Consider the following 16,827-nt stretch of genomic DNA (forward strand, 5'->3'; position numbering starts at 1 on the left):
ACGCTCACACACGTGCCCTCACGCATGCACGAACCTGTGCACACACCCGCCCGCCACACACACGCACGTGTGTCCCTGTGCACGTGCCCCCTAGCCCACACACACTCACCTGTCCGTGAGCACACACATGGCCCCTGCATGCCCCCACATGCCCTTGCACACACGTGGTCCATGTGCACACACTTGTGCCCTGGCACACGCACTCCCCCTCACCCCGACGCGTATTCCCGTGTGCATGTGCCTCTTGTGCACCGCATGTGCCCTTGCACACACATCCTGGGCACATGCACACAGGCATCCCTCCATGCACACATGTCCTTGCACATGCATGTGCCCCTTGCACACGTTCAGACATGGCCCCGTGCACACATGGCCCTTGCACACACGCTTGCACCATCACACACGTGCCCCTTGCACACACGTGCCCCTTACACACACATGCAGACATGTCCCCCGTGCACTCATGCCCCTTGCACACATGCTTGTGCAATCACACACGTGCCCCTTGCGCACACATGCAGACACATCCCCGTGCACTCGTGCCCCTTGCACATGTGCTTGCACCATCACACACACACGCGCCCCTGGTGCACATGCTCGTGCCCTCACACACACGCGCTCGTGCCCTGGCACGCACCCCCCGTGCCCCCCCATCCCCCACGCGTGTCCCCGTGCACAGGTGCCCCTTGCACACCTCGCCCCTCCCCCCCCGTGCACACCCCCACGCATGCACACGTGTCCCCCCTAGCCCCTCCCCCAGATGCCCCTCCTCCCGCCCCCCGCCCCTCCCCCCGGTCTCGGCCGTCTCTAAGGGCTCTCGTGTCGTCGCGCCTCGCCCCTCCCCCCCCCCGCCCCCCCTCCCCTCCCTCCCCCGAGGCAACGACCAATCACACGAATGTCTTCCAGTGCCCCTCCCCCCCCCGGGCGCCTGGGTCCCCTCCTTGAGGGGGGGGAGGGGCGGGGGGGGGCACCCCGACGCCTGGGTCCCCCCCCCGGCGGGGGGAGGGGAGCCCCCCCCCCAGATACACTGTGACCCCGGGGGAGGGAAGCTTCACTGGGGGGGAGGGGCAATTGAGCTCTAATTACCCACCCTGGGCTTAATTACCCCTACCAGGGGCTTTAATTACCACCCCCCCCACGTCAATTGCCCCCCCCTCCCCCACCCCACCAGTGGAACCAGGCGTCCGGGCCCCTCCCCCACGCCCCCCATATAGAAAGGACCCAGGCGGGCCCCTCCCCCCCCCAGCACCCACCCGTGCCCCTCCCCCCCCCCCCCCCCCCCCAAAGGACCCAGGTGTCCGGGCCCCCGCAGGGAGACTGGTGCCCCCACCCCCCCCGCTATCTGCCCTCTGCCCCCCTCCCCCTGCACTGCCGACGCTGCCCCTCCCCCCGCTGTGCCCCCCCCCCCCCCCCCCCCGGTGTATAGAGGATCGGGTGTAATTAACAAATTAATTACTGGATTTTATTTGCAAATATAAAGTATCGGAGAAAGAGCCCCCCTTCGCGCGTGCAAGGCTGAGTGTGCAACGGGGGGGAGGGGCAACGGGGAGGGCGGGGGCGGGGGTGTCTGCAAAGGCAGGGTGAGCGTGCAAAGGGGCATGCAAGATGTGCAGAGGGGGGTGAGCTTTGGTGGGCGTGCAAATGTGTGTGCAAAGGGGGTGAGCGTGCAAAGGGGGGAGGGGGGAGAGTGTGCAAAGGGGGAGGCCTGGGTGGGTGTGCACAGGGGTGTGCAAGGGGTGGGGGTGAACATGAAAAGGGGGTGTGGGAGAGGGGTGAGTGTGCAAGGGGGGGGCTGTGTGTGTGTGTGTGTGCAAAGGGTGGGAGTGAGCGTGCAAAGGGGGGTGGACGAGTGTGTAGCATGAGTGCTTGTGCAAATGCGTGTGCAAATGTGAATGGGTATGCAAGGGTGGGTGTGTGAAGGCCTGTGCAAATGCACAGGGGGTGGGGAGCCGCGCACCCTATAGGGACCCCCTGTCCCATATGAAGCCCCTCCCCCCCCCTTGATTGCCCCCCCCCCCAGCCCTGCAGCCATAGGCACCCCCTGCTTTATAGAGGACCCCCCCACCCCCCATAGGAGCCCCCACTACCCTATAGGCCCCCCCTCCCTATAGGGCCCTGTATGGGACAGCCCCCTCTGTATCCCATAGGGCCACCCCCCCCCATAGGCCCCGCTCCCCCAAGTGGGCCCCCCCCAATTCCCCATAGGGGACCCCCTTCTGCCACCCACCCTATAGGGGACACCCCCAAGCCCTATAGTAGATGCCCCACCCCCCCCATAGGTCACCCCTTCCATTATGCTATAGAGACCCTATAGAGTATGCCCTGCTTCCCCCTCTCCCCACGGAGACCCCCCTCATAGGGGGCTGCCCACCCCATAGGTGCTTCTTCTTCCCCATAGGGGCCCCTCTATAGGTGTGCGCCCCCCCACAAGGAACCCCTGTAGGGGTATCCCCCACCCCATAGGTGTTCCTCTACAGTGCTGCCCCCTCCCCAACAGGAACCCCCCTATAGAGATTTCCCCCCCCCTATACGGACCTGCTATAGGCATGCGCCCCACCCCACAAGCGACCCCTATAGAGGTGCCTTTCTCCATATAAGGACCTCCATATGGGTGCTTCCCACCCCATAAAGATCCCTGTATGAGGGTACCCCCACCTCCCCCATAGACACCCGGCTATAGGCGTGCCTATAGGACCCCCTTAGAGAAGTGCCCCCCCTCCCCATAGGAACGCCCTATAGGTGTATCCCCTGTTTTCCATAGGAACCCCCTCATGGGCGTGGGTCCCTCCCCTACGACCCCTTATAGGTGTCTCCCTTATCCCCATAGGGACCCCCTATAGGGCCGGATCCCTCCCCCCATAGGGACCCCCTAGATGGGTGATCCCCTTCCCTATAGGGGCCCGCTGTGGGGGTGTCCCCCGTTCTCATAGGGACCCCCCTATAGGCGTGGACCCCCTCCCAGAGGCGTATCCCGTGTTCCCATAGGACCCCCCACAGAGGTGTCCCCTATAGGAAGCCCTACAGGCGTGTCCCCTATATGGACGCTCCCATAGGGGTGTCCCCTATAGCAAATCCTACAGGCGTGCTCCCTATAGGGACCCCCCCCATAGGGGCGCCCCCCAGCTTGTCCCCTGCGCGCCCCTGGCGGCGGCGGGCGGCGCTGCAGCCGCTCGGCACCTGCCGGCACCGTGCGGGCGGCGCTCGGCTCCGTTCGGGCCGGTTCGGGCCGGTTCGGCGGCGCTCGGGCCGGTTCGGGCCGGTTCGGCTTCCCTCGGGCCGGTTCGGGCCGGGCCGGCGTCGCTCGGGGACGTTCGGGCCGGTTCGGCGGTTCTCGGCTGCGCTCGGGCCGGTTCGGGCCGGTACGACGAAGCTCGGGCCGGTTCGGCTGCCCTCGGCCCGGCTCGGCTCGGTACGGCAGGTGGAGCGCGGGCCCGGGCCGGGAACCCCGGCGTCTGGGGCGGGGGGCCTGGGGGGGGGCAGGTTTTGGGGGTTGGTTTGGGGGGGTGTCTGTGGGGCACGTTTGAGGGGGCTGGTTTGATGGGGGGCTGTTTTGGGGGGTGGGTCTGTGGGGCAGGTTTGGGGGGCAGGTTTAGGGGGGCTGGTTTGGGGGGTCTGTGGGGTAGGTTTGGGCAGGGCAGGTTTTGGGGGGCTGTTTTGGGGGCTGGGTCTGTAGGGCAGGTTTTGGGGGGCTGGTTTGAGGGGGTGGTCTGTGGGGCAGGTTTAGGGGGGCTGGTTTGAGGGGGGGTCTGTGGGGCACGTTTGGGGGGGCCGATTTTGAGGGTGGGGCTGTGGGGCAGGTTTGGGGGGGGTTGCGGGGGCTGGTTTGAGGCGGAGTCTGTGGGGCAGATTGAAGGGGCACTGGTCTGGGGGGGGGCTGCTTTGGGGGGGCTGGTTTGGGAGGGTGGTTGGGTTTGGGGGGTGGGTCTGTGGGGCAGTTGGGGGGGGTCCGATTTTGGGGCTGGTTTTGGGGTGTGAGCCTGTGGGGCAGGTTTGGGGGGGCTGTTTTGGGGGGTGGGTCTGTGGGGCAGGTTTGGGGAGGCTGGGGGCAGATCTGGGGGGCTGGGGGCAATTGTCAACCTAGGGGAGGGGGGTGTCACTTATGGGGCTTAGGGGGCACTTGTGGGTCTGGGGGGGCAGTTTGGGGTCTGGGAGGGGCACTTGTGGGGCTGGGGGGCACTTGGGGGTCCCTCGGTGTGGGTGCACGTGGGGCAGCCCCACTGCTTGGGGGTGGGGTGGGGGTTGACACCCCTTGCACAAGCTGGGGGAGGGGCATTCACACCTCTTGTGCATTGCATGAGGGGCTGGGGGGGCACCCCGTGTCCCCCCGTTCCCCCCCCCCCAGTGTGTCTCCCCCCACAGGTCGCCGTCGCACAAGGGACCCCCCCCAAGACCCCCCGCTTCACTGGCCACTCGTGAGCTCACGGCCCTTGTGCCGCATGGCCCGGCCCGGCCCCCGCCTTGCACACGCGCCCCCCCCCCGGGCACCGCTGACCCCCCCAGCCCCACCCAGGAGCCGCCCAGCAGGTGATGCCGCTGAACGAGGGTTTGCACGAGGGCTGGGGGGGGGGTGTGCTCAGGATTGCACGCGCACGGCGCCGTGGGAGCACAAGCGTGAGTGCGGCCCCTGTGCCAGAACAATGCTGTGCATGTGTGTGTGAGCACACGCGTGTGCATCAGCACGAGCACCACCCCGGGCACGACCCCACGTGCTCACCAGTGTGACACCCCCGCAGTCTCCACCCCCTGGCTGCGTGTGCTGGGCGTGCAAGGTGGGGTGAGGCGAGTGTGCGAGGCAAGGTGGGCATACAAGGTGAGGTGGGTGTGCAAGACAGGCGTGCGAGGTGTGTGTGCAAGGTGAGGCAAGTGTGTGAGGCAGGTGTGTGTGCGAGGTGGGGGTGGGCGGGGTGAGCGAGGCAAGGTGGGCGTGCAAGGCAAGGCAGGTGTGCAAGGTGAGGTGAGTGTGAGGCAGGTGGGCGTGTGAGGTGGGGCGGGTGAAGCAAAGTGGGCATGCAAGGCACAGCGGGCGTGCAAGGTGGGCGCGCAGGGTGGGGCAGGCATGCAAGGTGGGTGTGCAAGGTGAGGTGAGTGTGAGGCAGGTGCCGTAGCGTGGCCGTGCAAGGCGAGGTAGGCCTGCAAGGCACGGTGGGCATGTAAGGTGGGTGTGCAAGGCACAGTGGGCGTGCAAGGTGAGGTGAGGCAAGGTGGGCATGCAAGGCACGGTGGGTGTGTGAGGTGGGCGTGCAAGGCACAATGGGCACGCAAGGTGGGCGTGCAAGGCGGGCGTGCAAGGTGAGGTGAGGCAAGTGTGCGAGGCAGGTTGGGCAGGTGAGGTGAGGCAGACAGGCAAGGCACAATGGGCGTGCGAGGCGGGCGTGCACAACGGGTGTGCAAGGCGGGCGTGCGAGGCTGCGTGTGCACAGGCGGCCATGTCGGGGGACTACGAGGAGGACGTGTGCCGCAGCGCGCTGCGCCTGGTGCAGGAGCTCTGCTTCGCCCCCCCGCGCCCGCCCCCCCCACGACAAGTGCCTCGAGTTCACCGACCTGCTGCGCCACCGCGGCCACCCCCCCGCCCCTCCGACGCCGGTGAGGACCCCCGGAACCTCCCCTAGGACACCCACCCAGGGACCCCCTACCAGGGACCCCCCCAGGGGATGTGGGACCCCCCCCAGGGACCACCTCCAGGGACCCCCCCCCAGGGCCTCCCCCAGCAACCATGACCCCCCACCCCCCCACCCCAGTGACACCCCTCCCAGTGACACCCCCCTCCAGGGGATGTGGGACCCCTCCCCCTGGGACTCCCCACCCCCCTAGGACCCCCCCCCAGGGGATGTGGGGACACCCCCGCCAGGGCCTCCCCCAGCAACCATGCCCCTCCAGGAATACCCCCAGCGACCCCCCCACCACCACCTCAGAGACCCCCCCAGTGACACCCCCCAGGGGATGTGGGACCCCCCACCCCCCTGGGACCCACCCCCAGGGGATGTGGGACCCCCCCAGGGTATGTGGGACCCTCCCCAAGGGCCTCCCCCAGCAACCGTGCCCCCCAGGGACCCCCCGAGCGGTCCACCACCACCACCCCAGAGACCCCCCCGCAGCAACACCCCCCCAGGGCCCCCCCCCCAGGGGAATTGGGACCCCCCCTCAGCGACCCCCCAAGGGGATGTGGGACCCCCCCCAGGGACAAGATCAACCCCCAGAGAGCAGGACACCCCCCGCAAAGGATGGGACCCCCCCACTTGTATGCCCTCCACCCCCCCTATTCCGTGCCCCCCCCTTCCGTGCCCCCCCGATATTTTAGCGCCCCCCCCCCCGATATTTTTGCCCTCCCCCCCGATGCCTGACCCCCCTGTGTGCCCCCCCAGAGGTGTCGGTGAGCCTGCTGTCGGTCATTGTGACCTTCTGCGGCATCGTGCTGCTGGGGGTCTCGCTCTTCGTCTCCTGGAAGCTCTGCTGGGTGCCCTGGCGCCACAAGGGGGGGGCCAGGTGCTCCCCCCCGCAAAGAGCCCCCCCAAAGTGTGGGGGGGGCTGTTTTCGGGGACACCCTGCCTGACCGAGGGGAGCCAGGACCCGAGCTCCCCCCGCCTGAGCGCTGTTACCTGGATATGGGACCCTGCCCTGAAGGGGGGGGAAGGGCGCTTGGCCCCCCCTCCCCTGGCGCAAGGACCCCCCCAGGTGCCCCCCCAGGGCCCCCCCGAATTGGGGGGGGATGGGGTGGGGACGACGACCCTGCCCAGCGCCCCCTCCCAGCAGCATGTTGTGGGCCTGGCCGGCAGGTATGGATGGCGGGGGGGCAGGGTGGGGGGTGGGGGGTGGGTAGTGTGGGGTGACATGGGGACATGGGGGGGGGTACCTGAGTTACCCCATCCCCCACCTCCCTGTGCACAGTGAGGGAGGGGGGCACCAGGGACATCCCCCCACCATGTCCCCGTGTGTGCTGGGGGGTGTCTCAGGGGTCCCCATGTTCATTGGGAGGGGGGTCACCAGTGCCCCTCATGCATGGGGGGGGGGTCCCAGGGGTCCCCATGTTTGTTTGGGGGGTCCCTGGGGTCCCATGTTCATTGCGGGGGGGAGGGGTCCCAGGGGTCCCGTATTCATTGCGGGGGGGTCCCAGGGATCCTGTATTCACTAAGGAGGGGTCCCAGGGGTCCCATATTCTTTGTGGGGGGGGGTTCCCATATTTATTGAGAGGGGGTCCCAGGGGTCCCCCATGTTCACTGAAAGGGGGGTCCCAGGGGTTCCATATTCATTAGGGGAGGTCCCAGGGGTCCCATATTCATTGAGAGGGGGGTCCTAGGGGTCCACGTCTTCATTGGGGGGGTCCCTGGGGTCCCATATTCACTGCGGGGGTGTCTTTGGGGTCCCCTATTCATTGGCTGGGGGTCCCATATCCATTGCAGGGGGGTCCCCATCTTCATTGAGAGGGGGGGGTCCCAAGGGTCCCCTCATGCACTGGGGGGGTACCCCAGCCTCCTCCCTCCCCCCCAACCTTGGCAGGGGGCGTGTGGGCAGGTGGGGGATGGGAGGCGCTGCCTGCTCCTCACCCACCGTCCCCCCTCCCATCCCCAGCACCCCCCAGCCCCCCCCCGAGGACAAACCCGAGCAACCCAACCCCCCCAACTTGGGTCAACTCCAACCCGAGCTCTACCGGCCGGGGTCCACGGAGCCAGGGGGGGCCGGGGGGGGAGCCCCCTCCCCCTGTGGCCGCCTGAGTGTGGCGCTGCGCTACGCCTACGGCTCCCAGCAGCTGGTGGTCCGCGTCCTGCGCGCCCTCGACCTCCCCGCCAAGGATGCCAACGGCTTCTCCGACCCCTACGTCAAAATCTACCTCCTGCCTGACCGCAAGAGAAAGTTCCAGACCAAGGTCCACCGCAAGACCCTCAACCCCGTCTTCGATGAGACCTTCAGCTTCGGGGTGCCCTTTGCCGAGCTGCCCGCCCGCCGCCTCCACTTCGGCGTCTACGACTTCGACCGCTTCTCGCGCCACGAGCTCATCGGGCAGGTGGTGCTGGATAACCTGCTGCAGGCGGCTGAGCGTGCCCCCGACCTGCCCATCTGGAGGGACATCGTCGAGGGTGGCGGGGTGAGCAGGGGCAGAGGGGACTCCATTTGCGGTGGCTTTTGTAATTTGTAGCAAAATTTGCAATTGCGTTTGCAATTTACAGAGAAATTTGCAGCAATGTTCGCAATTTGCAGAGGAATTTGCAGCAAAGTTTGCAACTTGCAGTGAAATTGGCAGTGGCATTTGCAATTTGCAGAGAAATTTGCAGCAAAGTTTGCAACTTGCAGAGAAGTTTACAGCAAAGTTTGCAATCCGTAGCAAAATTTGCAGCTGCGTTTGCAATCCGTAGCAAAATTTGCAGCTGCGTTTGCAATCCGTAGCAAAATTTGCAGCTGCGTTTGCAATCCGTAGCAAAATTTGCAGCTGCGTTTGCAATCCGTAGCAAAATTTGCAGCTGCCTTTGCAGCTTGCGGATAAATTTGCAATTGGCATTTGCAATTTGCGGCGAAGTTTGTGATTTGCAGCAGAGTCGGCAGGGGCGTTTGCGGCGCTGGCTGCAGCTGCAGTTTTGGGGGGCACAGGCAGCAGGGGCAGGGGCAGCAGGGTCGGGGTAGTAGGGGCAAAGGTGGCAGGGGGAGCAGGGGCAAGGGAAGCAGAAGTGGCAGGAGCAGCAGCAGGGTGAGGGGCAGCAGGGGCAGCAGTGCCAGCGGTGCCTGCCGTCGCAGCTGGGGTTGCTGAAGCTCCTGCAGGCACAGTTGCAGCTCCCAGAACCCTGCCCCCCCTGCCCCCACCCTGTGACCCTTGACCCCAGCAACCTCCCCCCATCCCCTGGACCTTCCATGACCCTTGTGACGCTGGTGCCCCTTGTGCCCCTTGTGCCCACTGTGCCCCTGTCCCTCATGCCCCTTTCCCCCCCGACCCTTGTAACCTCTGGTGCCCCTTGTGCCACTCGTGGCCCCTGACCCTTGTAACCCCTGGTGCCCCCGACCGCTTCCCCCTGCCCCCTGGTGCCCCCCGCCCCCTGACCGCTGCCCCCTGCCCCCACAGGAGAAGGCTGACCTGGGGGAGGTGAACTTCTCGCTGTGCTACCTGCCCACGGCCGGGCGGCTGACGGTGACCGTCATCCGGGCCTCCAACCTGCGCGCCATGGACCTCACCGGCTTCTCCGGTGCGGGGGGGCGGGGGAGGTGGGAACATGGGGGGGACTTGGGGACATGGGGGGGGCCATGGGGGACATGTGGATGAGGGGCGTGGGGGGGACATGGAGGGTCTTAGGGGGACTTGGGAGCAGGGGGACATGGGGACATGTGGAGGACTTGGGGGGACATGGCGGGAGTTGGGGGCAGGGGGACTTGGGGGCATGGGGGGAGACTTGGGGACATGGAGGGGGACTTGGGGGCAGAGGGACATGGGGATGGGGGATGGGGGGGGACATGGAGGCACTTGGGGACATGGGGGGGACATGAGGGACATGGGGGCGGGGGGGACACTTGGAGGTAGGGGGAGCTGGGGGCAGAGGGACTTGGGACTTGGGGGGGGACTTGGGGATGGGGGCACATGGGGACACATGGGGACATGGGGGCAGGGGGGGACTTGGGGCTATGGTGACATGGGGGGACATGGGGTGACCATGGGCAACCATGGGGCGCTGTGGGTGGCCGGTGGGTGCCGTGGGGCGCTGTGGGTGGCCATGGGGCGCTGTGGGGTGGCCGTGGGGTGGCTGTGGGGCGCTGTGGGTCAGGCGCGGGTGCCCCCCGGCGCAGACCCCTATGTGAAGGCCTCGCTGATGGCCGAGGGCCGGCGGCTGAAGAAGCGCAAAACGTCCATCAAGAAGAACACGCTGAACCCCAGCTACAATGAGGCGCTCGTGTTCGACGTGCCGCACGAGAGCGTACACCACGTCAGCCTCACCATCGCCGTCGTCGACTATGACTGGTCAGTGGGGGGTGGGGGGGCCCCGCTGGGGGGCTGAGGGGAGCCTGGGGGGCTGGGGGGGGCTAGGGAGCGAGGGGAGGGGTCCTCGTGCAAGGGGTGTTGCACGGGGGTGAGGTGGCTGGTGGTGGTGGTGGTGAGTTGGGGGGCACAGGTCCACTTGGGGGTGTGGGGGGGCTGGGGGTGTGTGTGGGGGCTGGGGAGCGAGGAGGGGGGGTCCTCATGCAAGGGGTGTTGCACGAGGGTGGTGGGTTGGGGGGCACGGGTCCATTTTGGGGAAGGGGGGGTGGGGGAGGGGACGTGGAGGGGGCTGAGGGGGCTGGGGAGTGAGTCCTCGTGCAAGAGGTGTTGCATGAGGGGGGGGCGGGGTTGGGGGGCACAGATCCATTTTGGGGGGGGTGGGGTGGGGAGGTTCCTGGAGGGTCCCTGGGGGGTTCATGGGGGAGGGGAGGGTCCCTGGGGGGGTCCCCGGGGTGGTGCCGTGGGGGGTCCCCGGGGGGGTTGTGTCCCTGGGGAGTGGTGGGGTGCCCTGGGGGGTGTGGAGGTGCCGGGGGGGTGGGGGTGGGTGCAGGTGCCACGTGTCCCCCCGCAGCATCGGGCACAACGAGGTGATCGGGCTGTGCCGCGTGGGCAGCGACGCGGAGGGGCCTGGCCGCGAGCACTGGGCACAGATGCTGGCCAACCCCCGCAAGCCCATCGAGCACTGGCACACGCTGGTTGAGGTGAGGGACCCCCCCGGGACCCCCCCATGGGACCCCGTCATGGGACCACCCCGAGACACCCTCCCATGGGACCCCCCCCGACCCCCCCAGGACCCCCCAGCACCCACAGGGGACCCGCCGGGCACCCCAACACCCACGGGACTCCCACACGCTCACGCGGGGGTCCCTGTGCGAGACCATGTGCGAGTGTGCCCCATGTGAGTGAGCCCTGTGCGAGGGTCCCTGTGCAAGGGTCCCCCGTGTGAGTGTGCCCCCTGCAAGGGTCCCCTGTGTGAGTGTGCCCCATGTGAGTGTGCCCTGTGCGAGTGTGCCCCATGTGAGTGAGCCCTGTGCGAGGGTCCCTGTGCAAGGGTCCCCCGTGTGAGTGTGCCCCCTGCAAGGGTCCCCTGTGTGAGTGTGCCCCATGTGAGTGTGCCCTGTGCGAGTGTGCCCCATGTGAGTGTGCCCTGTGCGAGTGTGCCCCATGTGAGTGAGCCCTGTGCGAGGGTCCCTGTGCAAGGGTCCCCCGTGTGAGTGTGCCCCCTGCAAGGGTCCCCTGTGTGAGTGTGCCCCATGTGAGTGTGCCCTGTGCGAGTGTGCCCCATGTGAGTGTGCCCTGTGCGAGTGTGCCCCATGTGAGTGTGCCCTGTGCGAGTGTGCCCCATGTGAGGCCCCGTGCAAGGGTCCCCATGCAAGACCACATGTGAGTGTGCCCCGTGTGAGTGTGCCCCATGAGAGTGTGCCTGTGCAAGGGTCCCCCTGTGAGTGTGCCCCGTGTGAGGGTCCCCGTGCAAGGGTCCCCCATGCGAGTGTGCCACATGCAAGTGTCCCCAGGCAAGTGTGCCCGGTGTGGGGCTCCGTGTGAGTGTGCCCTGTGCGAGTGTGCCCCATGGGAGGCCCCGTGCAAGGGTCCCCGTGCAAGGCCCCATATGAGTGTGCCCCGTGTGAGGGTCCCTGTGCGAGGGTCCCCCATGCGAATGTGCCCCGTGCGAGGGTCCCTCTGTGAGTGTGCCCCGTATGAGTCTGCCACGTTCAGGTGTGCCCCCATGTGAGCGTGCCCCCGTGTGAGTGTGCCCCATGCGAGGGTCCCTGTGTGAGTGTGCCCCATGTGAGTCTGCCACATTCAGGTGTGCCCCGTTGACAAGTGTGCCCCGTTGACAAGGGTGCCCCGTGCGAGGGTGCCCCGTGCGAGGGTGCCCCATGCGAGGGTGCCCCGTGCAAGGGTCCCCGTGTGAGTGTGCCCTGTGCGAGTGTGCCCTGTGCGAGTGCCCCATGTGAGTGTGCCCCGTGCAAGGGTCCCCGTGTGAGTGTGCCCTGTGCGAGGCCCCGTGCAAGGGTCCCTGTGCGAGGGTCCCCACGTGAGTGTGCCCTATGTCCCTATGTGAGGCCTCATGCAAGTGTGCCCCGTGTGAGGGTCCCTGTGTGAGTGTGCCCCGTGCGAGTGTGCCCCGCGTGGGGGTCCCCGTGCGAGGCCCCGTGCGAGGCCCCGTGCGAGGCGCGCTGCCGTGCAGGAGAAGGCGCTGGGGCTGGCGGCCAAGGGGGCAGCGCGGGACAAACCCGGCGGCGTGATGGAGCCTGTGGGCGACTGACCAGTGAGCCCGGCACTGGGAGGGGCTGGGGGCACTGAGGGGCACTGGGAGTACGGTGGAGGACTGGGAGCACTGGGGGGCACTGGAGGCAGTGGGAGCATGGGGGCACTGTGGGGGACTGGGGGGCACTGGGAGCACTGGGGGGACTGGAGGCACTGGGAGGGACTGGGGGGCACTGGGATCACTGGGCGGGACTGGAGGCACTGGGAGGGACTGGGAGCACTGAGGGGCACTGGGAGTACTGTGGGGGACTGGGAGCACTGGGGGGCACTGGAGGCAGTGGGAGCATGGGGGCACTGTGGGGGACTGGGGGGCACTGGGAGCACTGGGGGGACTGGAGGCACTGGGAGGGATTGGGAGCACTGGGAGGGACTGGAGGGACTGGGGGGCACTGGGATCACTGGGCGGGACTGGAGGCACTGGGAGGGACTGGGAGCACTATGGGGACTGGAGGCACTGGGAGGGATTCGGTGCACTGGGCGGGACTGGGGGCACTGGGAAGGACCGGGAGCACTGGGCAGGACTGGAAGCATTGGGCAGGACTGGGAGCACTGGGGACACTGGGAAGGACTGCAGGCACTGGGAGCACTGGGGGGGGACTGCGGGCACTGGGAGCACTGGGTGGGGACTGGGAGCACTGGGGGGACTGGGTGGGGACTGGGGGCGCTGGGAGCACTGGGTGGGGACTGGGAGCACTGGGGGGACTGGGTGGGACTGGGAGCGCTGGGAGGACGGGGGGAGACTGGGAGGCCCTGTGGGGGAACTGGGAGGCCCTGTGGGGGAACTGGGACCTGCATGGGGCACACTGGGAGCTGCACTGAGAGCACTGGGAGCTGCTCTGGGGGAACTGGGAGGGACTGGGAATGAACTGGGGGAACTGGGAGGGCACTGGGAGCTGTATGGGCAACACTGGCATGTTGCTGCAGGGGGCAAGGGAGGGACTGGGCCATACTGGGGAGCACTGGGCTATACTGGGCAGGTACGGGGGGGTATCCAGGTGCCATTGGAGATACTGGGGAGGGCCAGGCCAGGCCTGAGCTGTACTGGGAGGAAACGGGTTCATACTGGAGGACATAGTGCCATACTGGGAGGGTTCTGGACCATACTGGCGGGAACTGGGCCATACTGGGAGGCCACTTTACCATGCTGATGGATACTGGGCCATACTGGGGGGGGCACATAGCCAGACTGGGGGGGTACTGGGCTGTACTGGAGAGGTGTTTTACCATACTGGGAAGGCACTGGGCCATACTAGAGGGGCACTGGGCCATAGTGATGAGGCGTTTTACTGTACTGGGGAGGCACTGGGCCATACTTGGGGGGCACATTACCATACTGGGAGGGCACTTAGCCATACTGGCGGGGTACTTTGCCATACTGGGGGGGCACATAGCCATACTGGGGTGTACTGGGCCATAATGGGGAGGCGCTTTACCATACTGGGGGGGTACTGGGACGTACTGGGGAGGCGTTTTACCATACTGGGGGGGCACTGGGCCATACTGGGGAGGCATTTTACTGTACTGGGGGTGGCACTGGGCCATACTTGCAGGGCACTTGGCCATACTGGTGGGGTACTTTGCCATACTGGGGGGACACATTACCATACTGGGGGGTACTGGGCCATACTGGGAAGGTGCTTTACCATACTGGGGGGGCACATTACCATACTGGAGAGGTACTGGGCCATACTGGGGAGGCGCTTTTACAGTACTGGGGGGACACACATTACCATACTGGGGGGTACTGGGCCATACTGGGAAGGTGCTTTACCATACTGGGGGGGCACTGGGCCATACTGGGGGAGTACTTTGCCATACTGGGGGCCACTTTGCCATACTGGGGGGCACATTACCGTACTCGAGGTGTACTGGGCCATACTGGGGAGGTGCTTTACTGTACTGGGGGGGCACTGGGCTGTACTGGGGAGGTGCTTTACCATACTGGGGGGGCACATTACCATACTGGGGGGGGTACTGGGCCATACTGGGGAGGCACATTACCATACTGGGGAGGTGCTTTACCATACTGGGGGGCCACTGGGCCATCCTGGGAGGGTGCTGACCCCTCTCTCCCACAGGCGGTGGGGCCGGAGGTACCGGCCGAGCCGGGGGGGCCCCATCACCGAAGCCATAGGGACCCCCGGGCCCCCCCCCGGGCCCCCGACCTGCACGACAAGGGGGGGGCCCAGCCCCCCCCCCCACTGTGAACCCCGGCATCCAGGTCAGGGGGGCTCCCCCCCCCCACCAACAGCCACGCGAAGGACCCAGGTGTCCGGGCATTGCTCCCCCCCGCCCCCCCCCCCCCCCCCCCAAACGTGTTTGTATGTGGGGGGGCCCTTGGAGGGACCCAGGTGTCCGGGTGCCCCCCCCTTTTCCTTGTGTGGTGTTTCTATGGGGGGGGGGGCAAAGGGGACCCAGGAGTCCGCCCTCCCCCCCACCCTTTTCCTTGTGTGTGTCTATGGGGGAGGGGACCCCAAAGGGGCCCCAGGTGTCAGGCCCCCCCCCCCTTTCCTTGTGTGTGTCGGGGGGGGGGGGGCACAAAGGGGCCCCAGGTGTCGTGTCCCCCCCCCCCCCAATCCCTTGTGTGTGTCTGGGGGGGGGAGGCAAAGGGGTCCTAGGGGTCCCCCACCCCTCCTCAATGTATATGTATGTGGGGGCCTCCCCAAAGTGGACCCAGGTGTCTGACACTCCCCCCCAAGCCCCAGTGTCCCCCCCTCCCCCAAAGCCCCAGTGTCCCCCCTCCAGCCCCGTTCTGTGTCCCCGCGTGTGTGTGTCTGCGTGTGGGGCTGGGGGGGCCCCAAAAGCCATAAACCCCCCAATAAACCCCCCCAGGAGCCGCCTGCGCCTCCCTGTGCCGGGGGGGACACGGGGGGGGGGTGGGGGTGGGGAAATGGGGATGGGACAGGGCGACATGGGAGGGGGGGACATGGGGATGGGACACAGGGATGGGACAGGGGGACAAGGGGGGGGGACGGGACATGCGGAATGGGACACAGGGATGGGACGGGGGGGAACACAGGGAGTGGGGACATGAGGATGGGACACGGAGTGGGGACATGGGGATGGGACACGGAGTGGGGATGTGGGGACATGGGGATGGGGGGACATGGGGATATGGGGACATGGGGGGCACATGGGGACACGGGGATGGGACACAGGGTGGGGGGACATGGGGATATGTGGGGACGTGGGGGTGGGACATGGGGACACAGGGAGTGGGGACGTGGGGGGGTACACATGAGGATGGGGGACAGGGAAGGGACACAGGGAGTGGGGATGTGGGGACACGGGGGTGGGACATGGGGACACGGGGAGTGGGGACACGGGGGTGGGACATGGGGACACAGGGAGTGGGGACGTGGGGGGTACACATGAGGATGGGACACGGAGTGGGGATTGGGGGACAGGGAGGGGACACGGGGGATGTGGGGACATGGGGACACAGAGAGTGGGAACACAGGGATGTGGGGACGCAGGGATGTGGGGACACAGGGATGGGACTTGAAGTGGAGACGGATGTGGGGACACTGGTATGGGACATGAGGATTGGGGACACAGGGACGTGGGGACATGGGGGACATAGGAATTGGGGACACAGGGATGGGACATGGGGACACGGGGATGGGACGCAGGGAGTGGGGAGACAGGGACGTGGGGACATGGGGGGACACAGGGATTGGGGACATGGGGATGGGACATGGGGACACAGGGATGGGGTATGGGGACATGGGGACACAGGGATGGGACACGGGGGGGGCACGTGGGGATGGGACGCAGGGATGGGACATGGGGATAGGACATGGGGGACACAGTGAACACGAGGGGGGACACGGGGATGGGGGGACATGGAGACATGGGGCCATGGGAATGGGACATTAGGATTGGGGACATGGGGATAAGGGGGGACATTGGGACATGGGGGCAGGGATGGGCCTTGGGGACACAGGGACATGGGGGGACACGGGGATGGGACATGGGGACATGGGGATCAGGGACACGGAGATGTGGGGACACAGGGATTGGGGACACGGGGATGGGACGTGAGGACTGGGGACAATGGGGACACAGGGATGGGACAGGGGGACATGGGGGGGCACCGGGACTGGGAATGTGGGGACACGGGGGGTGTGGGGGGCACAGGGACGCGGGGGACGTGGGGATGCAGGGGGGGACGTGGGGGGCACGGGGACACGGGGTCATAGCGCGGGGTCCCGGGCTGGGATGTGTCACCGTCCCCCCGTGTGTCCCCCCGTGTCCCCCCCGCTCCATCCCCGCCCCCTACCCCCCACCCCCCACCCCCCCCCCCCCCCTCCGCCCATCCAGCGCCGCCGCCGCTCCCGGGCTGCTGCTGCCGGAGCCGAACGGGGCCGAACGGAGCCGAACGCGGAGCCGAACCCGAACCCAGCGCCGAGCGGAACCCGAACGCGGAGCCGAACCGAGCCCGGAGCCGAACCGGGCCCGAAGCGGAGGCGAACGAAGCCGAGCGGAGCCGAGCGGAGCCGAACGGGGCGGGGGCGCGGGGCCCCGGCGGCCGCTGGAGCGCGGCGGGCGCGGAGCGCGATGCTGCGGCCCGGCCCGGTGAGTGCGGGACCCCCAGTACGGAC

At 67.2% G+C, this 16,827-nt stretch overlaps 1 protein-coding gene across 1 annotated transcript; it reads left to right on the forward strand.

Annotated features, from left to right (window-relative positions):
- Positions 1-5,426: 5,426 nt before the first annotated feature.
- SYT3 (synaptotagmin 3) lies at positions 5,427-14,506 on the forward strand. The gene is given in 10 exon segments (XM_055700383.1): positions 5,427-5,489; positions 5,491-5,583; positions 6,365-6,483; positions 6,486-6,773; positions 7,567-8,080; positions 9,047-9,167; positions 9,763-9,934; positions 10,524-10,653; positions 12,144-12,224; positions 14,302-14,506. Coding segments are annotated over 9 exon segments (1,578 nt in total). The 3' UTR covers positions 12,222-12,224; positions 14,302-14,506.
- The last annotated feature ends 2,321 nt before the right edge of the window (positions 14,507-16,827 follow it).

Source organism: Falco cherrug, unplaced genomic scaffold, assembly GCF_023634085.1.
Source record: "Falco cherrug isolate bFalChe1 unplaced genomic scaffold, bFalChe1.pri U_24, whole genome shotgun sequence".
Classification (NCBI taxonomy): domain Eukaryota; kingdom Metazoa; phylum Chordata; class Aves; order Falconiformes; family Falconidae; genus Falco; species Falco cherrug.